Source organism: Gekko japonicus, unplaced genomic scaffold, assembly GCF_001447785.1.
Source record: "Gekko japonicus isolate JY-2015 unplaced genomic scaffold, Gekko_japonicus_V1.1 scaffold90, whole genome shotgun sequence".
Taxonomy (NCBI): domain Eukaryota; kingdom Metazoa; phylum Chordata; class Lepidosauria; order Squamata; family Gekkonidae; genus Gekko; species Gekko japonicus.
In genome coordinates, this window is record NW_015166421.1 from 2,029,807 (window position 1) to 2,039,605 (window position 9,799).

Genomic DNA, 9,799 nt, shown 5'->3' on the forward strand with positions numbered 1-9,799 from the left:
CAGAACATGCATACACCTTGACACAGCTTTCCCCCGTGACCAATTTTCAAGGACAACACACAAAGCAAATGCTGCATTTAAATGTTAAAAGGTAAAGGTAAAGGTTCCCTTGCTCGAAAGCCAGTCGAATCCGACTCTAGGGTTGTGGTGCTCATCTCTATTTCAAAGCCGAAGAGCCAGCGCTGTCCGAAGACGTTTCCGTGGTCATGTAGTCAACGTGACTAAACACCAAGGCGCACGGAATGCTATTACCTTCCCACCGAAGTGGTACCTATTTATCTACTTGCAATCTCTTGCTTTCGAACTGCTAGGTTGGCAGGAGCTGGAACTAGAGACGGGAGCTCCCTCTGTTATGCGGCAGACCCGGGTCTCAAACTGCTGAACTACTGACCTTCCACAGCCTGTAGTTCAGCGTCTTAACCACTTGAGCCATCGCAGCTCAATTTATTTATTTTTAATTTGAATGTTACATCAAAGCAAAGGGAGAACTGGGGAAAGGCAACTCTACACCCACAATATATGCAGTCTACATCTTCCTCTGCAAAAAGTTCAAATGAGGTTCAAGCTGAAATCTGATTCAGGCAGTCCTTGGAGGGAAGAAGACGAAGATGAAGAAGTAATTGGATTTCACTCAGAGTCTCAGAGCAGCTTACAATCACCTTCCCTTCCTCTCCCCACAACAGACACCCTGCGAGGTAGGTGGGGCTGAGACTGACTCAAGGTCACCCAGCTGGCTTCATGTGGAGGAGTGGGGAATTAAACCCCATCCTCCAGATTAGAGTCTGCTGCTCTTCAACCACTACACTACACTGGGTTTTGCCATTCTACATTGTGCAGTCATATAGAAAAAACAAGGAGATTCTTGTTACAACCTTTTGACAGCAGTTCCTTCATAGAACAAGGGCAGGCATTCTTTCCATTAACGCAAGTTGCCAAAGAGACCAAAATAAAATCTTAGAATGTGAATGTGGAACTTGCATTGGATCCACAAAGGCATCAGCTGCTTACCGCCTGACATACAAACCTCCCCAGACTTAAAAGTTTATTCTGAACCTTCTTGTTTTACTTACAGCTATCTAAAATGATTCACTAAGCAGATATAAATGCATTTCATGGGAGAGTCAGCATATGCTACTAGAATAAACTAAACCATTGATGTGTGGAGTTACACAACAATAATAGTAGGAAGAAGCACCGTATGTGTGTGGTTAGCTTGTACTGACCCTACATGAGTACCATGCAGAAATGAACAGCCCCATTGGGGAAAAAAAATGCCAACAGTGGTAAAAAAGAGTTTGTGTCATACTTGGAAGGTGAATGAGTTTATGAAAGCCAATTAAGAAGAGTTCAGAGCTCAGTATTCCTAGCAAGGAGTATTAACATAACATTGTAGTGCCATACTCCCAAGGAAACATGCATAGATAGCTGCTGTCAGTAGCTAAGTAAAGCTGCACTTTAGAGAGCAACTCTCGCTCTGCCTCTTGTTGTTCGAGGGGAAAAACTGCTCCTTCTTGTGAGAGTGTTGGAACTAGGTTTGCCTCTCATCACCTGCAAATGGAAACCTCAAATGAAAGTTGTACTATCCTCTCCCCTACACACACACACCCCTACCTCACATACCCTACTGCAGGAACAATCTTGTCTGCAAAGAGAGATGTACCCTGCCTCCACCCTCTAAGGCTTCTAAGCCAGAATCCCTGATGTTTACTTGTCCCTGTCAGGGACACAGATTCTGCACATGTTTGAAAGCACTCAGCTATGGATTCAAAACACAGATATTTGGCATTCAAAATAAGCTCGGTCACTGACAGAGCCCTGCCTCCAATTATTCCCTGTTGTCAACAGACTGAGAGACCAGGTCCAAACTTACCTCAGTAGAGCACAGAATCAGCCATTCCTGATCCTCTTCTTTGTCATAGTTCTTCTTCCTGATGGAAATTTGACAGCATGTTGCTTGGTCTTCATTGAACTCTGATTTTTGTGCATTGATAGTTCTGATGACGCAAGAAGCTCTGGTTAGAACAAAGCACTGGGATACAGGATACAGCTGAAACATTGCCCACTACTCTAAGTCCAATGGGTTTGCTACCTGCCTTCTCTGTGGAAGGCAGGAAAGAAAGAGGTGAGTGAGAAGCCTCCACTTGATGCCATCTCACAGTGGGTCCCTCACAACTCAGAGCTGGACCTGGTTAGTAGATCTATGAATATTCATGGTTTGAGAACTGAACACACTGCAGAGCCTTAGGTGCTATTGGAGTAGTACTTAACTCATGGCAGCGTGGGGGGGGGGTATGCTTCAAAACAGCCACTTGGAAACTAAAAGTCTCTTTGGCTGTTTGAGGCAATGTCCCACTATTCCACAGTGCAGTATGTACAACGATCATTGCTCTTTAACAAGCCCAGTCTTCTGACCAGGGAGAACAAAAGCTTATTTATTTATTCCAGGTGCCTGGTGAAAGCCTTGTATCCCAGCCAAGACTCATACAGTATAACTTTATTAAAGATTAATCTCATCATCCTTGAAATGAATGAAAACAAGAAACACACATGTATAAAAAAAACACTAGCATATGTCAAACAGCTCAAATTCTACCTAATTCAAAATGAATTGCAGATTCTAATATTCTTGCCAGAGTCTTTGTAGAAAGATAAGAAATCTAGACCTGAAAATTTCGGGGATAACAGTGTATGAGTAGATAAGAGGGGCACAATTGCATGAGCCACATATGGCTTTATTAAACCACTTGCAGCCTCTAAAGGTTTGAAGCAAAGTACTACAAGTGTATAATTACACTTTCTCAACCTGTATAGTGGCAAACCCAGTTCTATTTGTCCTGCAAATGTTCTGAGCATGAAGCCATTTATTCATCAGCACACTAAAGTTTAACAAGGAACAATGGATCTGGTTTTTCAGTGTGTGAATTGAATCTTCCTAGGGTAAAACTCTGAATCAGTGAAATGGTCAGGGGAAAAAGCATCTTGCAATTTTGCACAAAATCAAGGACAGATTCTCAGGCCTACCCACTCGGGCGAACTTATCCATTAGGTACAGTAGGCACAGTGCCTAGGGCCCACAATACTTTTAGGGGCCCACAAAAATGTTTAATTTCTTTTAACATTAGAAGGAAAGAAATGAACTTTTAGAGTCAAAGAAAATATCGATCTTTTTTCTCACATCAGAAAAAAAAGTTAAGGCCCACAAAAATCTATTAAATTTTGCCTCAAACAGGAAAAAAATGTTGAGACATTTAAAATTATATCAAAAATATTTTTAAAATTGATATTATTATGGTGGGAGGGGCCTACAAAGGCAAAAGTGCCTAAGGGCCCATGAAAGTCATAATGTGGCCCTGCTACCTATACTAACATCCTAAATCGCATATCCTATTAAAGTCTGCACACACTCACACCTCTGCCCAGAACAAAACACAGGATGAAGTTGTGGCAGTTCATGAAACAGGAGAAAAAATGAAAATAAAAGTCCAAAGAGCAAGAAATCAGGGGCTGAAATTACTGAACATAAGAAGAGGTTTGCTGGAACAGACCAGTGGTCCACTGAACCAAAATCAAATCCAATACAGTCTGTTACTGTGGAGGATCACAGGCACCATAGTATCTCTTTGTTGTAATCAATCACATATGGGTTAAAAATGTTCCAGTCTGGTCTAGGAACTTGTGTGTGTAAAGCATTGTCAAGTCACAACCAGCTTATGGTGACCCTCTGGGGTTTTCAAGGCTAGAGACAAACAGCAGTGGTTTGCCATTGCACAGCAAGCCTGAATTTCTCTGGTGGTTTCCCATCCAAGTACTAACCAGGACCAACCCTACTTAGCTTCCAAACTCTGATGTCAGAGCGACACATAGTGTCACATCCTGGCGACGCCGGCGCAATGCGTATCGCTGTCCCCCCACGGCAGGGATCCTGTGAAGACGTGCGGATCCCCTGCCGCGGCTTGGCAGCCCTACTCTACAGGCAGTTCCTAATTACACCAGACCAGGGATCTCTGTGATCTACCTGTTTGACTGAGTAGGGAATTTTCTTCTCTCTCTCTAGAAGGTCTATTCCTCTTTCCTTTGACCTGAATGGGTGTCTTCTCTACTACCCACTTCCTTGCCAAAATCCCCCCCCCCAGTACTCCTGTCTGTGTTAAAGGCTCTCAGCTAATGCTGAATTGAGACGGCATTCAGTCAAGGCAGAAATATGACTCTGTCAGCACTAAACCCTTTTTTGACAGGGCTATTTGTAGACAGTCTCAGTACATGTCTCTTCACAGTAAAGGCAAGAATCTGACTGACTTTTCCTCAGTATCCAGCTCTCCCAAGCCTTTTTTTTTTCCTCTCAGCTGATGCCAACCAAACAGATTGCCTGGAGCATCCTGCCACTCAAGGCGCTGAGGCTCTGAGAAGAATTAACTCTTCACAGTCCTTTAGTTGTTGGTACAGCACTTTTAAGCCTATTTAAAAAGTGCAGTCCATCACACAAATGTTTGATATATAGTCATAATTCAGTTTTAAGAGACTATAAATGCTGAACATATTAAACCAGGTTGTATTTTAAAATGAAGCATTTAACTGAAATTTAATAAAAATGAAAAAATCTAACTAATTTTATTATTTTTTTAAATTATTGGTTTTTAGCCAGCCTGCCTCAAATAAGATGGAGAAAAACTTGGCTACTTCATCTTCCTCCTCCTCCGTCCCAGGAGCCTCACATTTCTGGACAGGTGCTATACTGAGTGCATTTTTAACACCTTCCTTTATGTCTCTGTCAAATGGTCCAAAGTTCAGTCTGCTATTCCAGGTCATCATAAGAGGACAGTTTAGACCCAGATTTCCTGTGAGTGGTTTTCTCCACTGACTCAATCACTTGCGAACACAGGAAATGACTGATGTTTTGAGCTTCTTTCCTCTTCAAACTGACGTGTAAAAAGCAGCCCTCTTTTGAAATACATGCTGTCTCACAGATTAGGTTAACATTCAACCATCAAAGAGCTGGTGGGACACCAATACTGTAGTTATGCAGGGTACCCTTAACAGCAGTGAGGTAATGGCAGGGGTCACTGAGCTGAGTTAAACAGAATCCCTTGAAAGCAGAAGCTGACCAACACAAATTTCACATGTACATAGAACTCTCTGGGTTGATATAGAGCTTTGACACCTGGTACCATCACATATTTCTTATGCGTGAATTTCCCTGTTAGGCAGCTAGTAATAAGGAATTTGTTGTTGTTCAGTCGCACAGTCGAGTCCGACTCTTCGCAACCCCATGGACCAGAACATGCCAAGCCTTCCTGTCTTCCGCCGTCCTCTGAAGTTTGCTCAATTACATGTTCGTTGCATCTATGACACTAACCATCTCATCCTTTGCTGTCCCCGTCTTCTTTGACCTTATATAATAAGGAATACTACACAACAAAAGCACAATTTTTATAGCAATATACAAAGATGAAATCTCTAAATGCAAGAGAACTAGAATACTTGAGGGGGCTAGGTCTTCAGAAACTCAATTAGCAGAAATAGTTTAAGTGAACTAAGGAAGCAATCCTTAGCAGGTCTACTCAGAAGTAAGCACAACTTTATTCAAGTTTTATTCCCAGAGAAACATTTTTAGGATTGAACTGCCCCCAGTTAAAAAAGAGGACTGATTATCTTCTTAGAATCACTGCCAGTTGTACATCTATACCTGTCCCTCCTTATTACAAACAAAGGTGCAAAGTATTTCAATATGGATTGTTTTAAGAAAGCACCTGCTTCAAGCAAGTGTTGGACGTTATGATCCAAAAGCCTTTTACCACTAGGATCCTATGGGGAAATTAACAGACAGTGAATCAAGGGGCACACACCTCATACCCAGTCCCCCAATTTTTTTTTGTTACCTTCTTCTCTAATCAGATGTTCTTCAGGAGTAATCTGAAGCTACACTGAAATCAATGGAGCAATGTCAACAGAACCTACTATGGTACAATGCTGGACTTAGACAGGAAATATCCGTGTTCAAATCCCTGCTGAGCCGTGAAGATCACAGTGTGAATTTAGGCCTCTCACCAGGTCTCATTCTGACCTACCTCACAGGGTTGCTGTGAAAATAAAGCCATATGATATTGCCTTGAACTCCTTGGAGAAAGGGTGGAATGTAAGTAAGAAATACATACTATCCATAGATCAAAATGTTAGGTATTCAGGTCAAAATATGTAAGTGTTAAAAAAACCCATGTTCTGCCATTTTAACTGAAAATCCTTCACAAATGTCAACATCTAAAGAAAAAGAACCAAGACTACAAGAACTATAGGGCTTGCTTAACTGTGGTACTTGGAATCTGAGCTGCCATTTCCATTTCTCTTTAAAAAGCTACTAAAGAATCAGCTCATCCCACACAAATGTACAAACAAATATTTATTTTTAATATGGTCTTCAATGAGATGCATGTCTGTCCCTTTTGTTATATCAGTGCATATATCTGCATCCCTTTGAGGAATCTTATGGTAGATGTCAGGGAGATATTCTGGGAGAAGACCACTCCTGAGGAATATCCAAAGGGGTAGAAGAGCCCATCTTCTGAATGACCCAGGCCAATGACCAACAAGGGGTAGAAAGCTTGAACTAGAGGTATATAATCTGGCATGATGCTCAGAGGAGGAAGCTCTCTCCTGCGTGATTTCCCACCATCACCAAGCCAGCCAACATATAGGTAAGAGTTCTATGTTTGTGTCCGGTGTTAGCATGAATGGCACCCTGAGGTAAAATCTCAGGACAGTGATTGGGCTTTTTGTGTGAGTGTCCTAGGGCAAACTGTGGAAAGAGCTCTGAATGAGTTCTTTGACAAGGGACTGGATTGTCTCTGTGTTGTCAATAGACTTTGTAAGCAATAAGTCTTGTTAGCTTCTAAGACTGGCATGGACTACCCATCTTCTTAGCAAGTGAAGGAATACGATTCCATTACCTCTTGACAATCCACAAGACCTGATCATTCTTACAGGCCTGGAACTTGGCATTAGTCTGGGGTGATTCAGTAATAATTATCCAGCCAACTGATTGGAGGGAGTGGGGGAGTTATCTATTTTGTTGGATGATTGTCACCTGATAAATTACACACACACACACACACACACACACACACATATACACATATATATATATATATATATATATATATAAATACTAAAACAAAAAATTGAAAACTTGAGTTATTCCCCGGCATTTACTTAGGTCACTGGCTGAGGGTTATGTAAATTTAGTGATAATCAGTAATTTGGATTAGGTCTGGCAGGATAGGGGGTAACTGTGGACCAGCCGAACTGGAAATTGTACATCACATTTGTAATACAATTAGGTGCTCTAGCATCCAGTTGTGCTAGCAAAGCCAGAGAATTGCAAAGACCACTAGGAGCGGTGATGACAGGGCAGGATATACCAGTACTCCTGGGGTGGGGAAAGTATAGCGGTGGGACTAGGTAGGAAAATAAAGGAAGACGACGGAGAAATGGTGTAGCTCGGCTGCCTTCCAGCCTATGTCCCATCCCAAGAGTTGCTGGCAGTGGGGCTAGGATATACAACCCCCCTCTGACATTGGTGCTGTGTAACGCCAGGTCTATAAACAATAAGACTTTCTGCTTGAGCAGAATGTAGACCTGGCATTCATGACCGAGACCTGGGTGCGAGAGGGGGAGATGGTAGCTCTCTCTCAACTGGCTCCTCCTGGGTTCTCAGTCCTTCACCAATCCCAGACTAGGGGGTAGGGGAGAGGAGTGGATCTATTCATTCAGGAGGCTTACTCCTTCAGGGCACTCCCATCTCCAAAAATCACGGGCATCGAGTGTGTTGCCCTAGTGTGGGAAGCAGTGGAGAGCTTGGCAATTTGGCTGGTGTACCATCCTTCTAACGCACAGGCCAATAGCCTACCATCCCTGGCGGAGGCTGTGTTGGGCGTTGGAGTACCCTAGACTGATTGTCTTGGGTGATTTCAACGTCCATGCCGATGATGCAGCCTCTACCTTGGCGGCAGACCTGGTATCGTCCATGGTGACACTAGGGCTCTCCCAATTTGTAATGGCCCCCACTAACTGGGCTGGGCACACGCTCGACTTGGTCTTCGCGGTGAGAGTTACAGTGGACCAGATTGCTGCCTTGGCAGTGCCATGGTTGGATCACTTTGCCCTGAGGGCCTGTTTGAATGTATCACACCAACTTTGTTTAGGCAGTGAGCACATTCTAGCTCGCCTGCGGAGCCAAATGGACCCAGTGCAGCTTCAAATGGCTTTGCGGGATCCAATGCCCCCTGGCAGCTTGTTAGATGAGCTTGTAGAGGATTGGCATAGCCAACTCTCGGCAGCCATCAACGAGATCGCTCCCCAATGCCCTCTGCGCTCTGGCACTAGGCTATCGCCCTGGTATACCCAAGCGAGAGTTAAGACAGTTAGAGAGACTGTGGCGGTGTGCCCACGATGAAGCAACAAGAACATCTTATAGGACGTTTATGAGATCCTATGAGACGGCAGTCAAAGCTGTGAAGAAAAAATACTACGCAGCTTCGAGTGCATCTGTGAGCTCATGCCCAGCCCAATTATTTAGAACCATTTGGTCAATTACAACTCTGCCACGAGGTAGGTCAAATGTTAGAGAATTGGATATTGGCTGTGAGGCCTTTGTGAGCTATCTTGCAGATAAATAAATAAATAAATATAAAGTCTTGTCACTCCGCCGTGACCTCCCTGCCACGTTTGAAACAGTGAGTGAACTTGAGTCCTCATGCACGTCTTCTGGTCAGGTTTTGGATTATTTCAATCCACTCAGCCTAGAGAAAGTTGACAAGCTGCTCTTAACTGTATGCCCTACCACATGCCACCTTGATCTGTCCCCATCGTGGCTCATTAAAGCAGGTCGCGATGGTTTTTGAGACGCCCTGGGGGAGATCATTAACAAGTCCCTCTCAGCGGGCTTGTTCCCTGGGACACTCAAGGAGGCTGTGGTTCGTCCCCTCTTGAAGAAACCATCACTGGATCCTGCCAAATTGGTTAATTACTGGCCGGTTTCCAACTTACCCTATCTGGGCAAGTTAATCAAGAGGGCTGTGGCAGTTCAGTTACAGAGCTTTTTGGATGACACTTTCATTTTAGATCCCTTCCAGTCCCGCTTCCGCCTGGGACATGGGACAGAGACAGCATTGCTCTCCCTCATGGACGATCTTCGGAGGCATCTGGATCAAAGCAGATCAGCAGTGCTGTTGTTGTTGGACCTGTCAGCAGCGTTCAACACGGTCGACCATCAGCTACTGATCCACAGCCTCGCCGACAATGGAGTTCAGGGGCTCGCCTTACAATGGCTTGCATCCTTTCTCCAGGATCGGGGACAAAGGGTGGCACTAGGGGAGCAGCTGTCCCAAAGGCACCCACTGTTGTGTGGCATGCGCCAAGAGGCGGTACTCTCCCCGATGTTATTTAACATCTATATGTGCCCCCTTGCCCAGATTGCCCAAAGGTATGGGCTTGGGTGACACCAGTATGCGGATGACACCCAGCTCTATCTGTTGTTGGGCAGCCGGTCTGACTCTACACTGGAAGATCTGGACTGGGCGCTGCAAGCTGTGGCTGGATGGCTTAGACTGAGTCGAATGAAATTGAATCCAACGAAGACGAAGGTCCTGTGTCTCAGTCGAAATGGGCTGGGGGCAGAGATTTATGAACTGTACTTTAGATTGTTTGTAAGCCGCCCTGAGCCCAACTCAGCAGGGCGGGCGGGATAGAAATCAAATAAATAAATAAAGTCTCCAAACTCCATTTTATATTTTACAACAGGGAACAG

At 44.1% G+C, this 9,799-nt stretch overlaps 1 protein-coding gene across 1 annotated transcript in view; it reads right to left on the minus strand.

Moving 5' to 3' along the window:
• Positions 1–2,056, minus strand: part of PPM1M (protein phosphatase, Mg2+/Mn2+ dependent 1M) — a 17,334-nt gene extending 15,278 nt beyond the window's left edge. The window contains exon 1 of the mRNA XM_015411682.1: positions 1,871–2,056. Within this exon, the coding sequence (XP_015267168.1) occupies positions 1,871–2,056 (186 nt within the window). The remainder of the gene's footprint in view (positions 1–1,870) is intronic.
• Between the last annotated feature and the right edge of the window lie 7,743 nt (positions 2,057–9,799).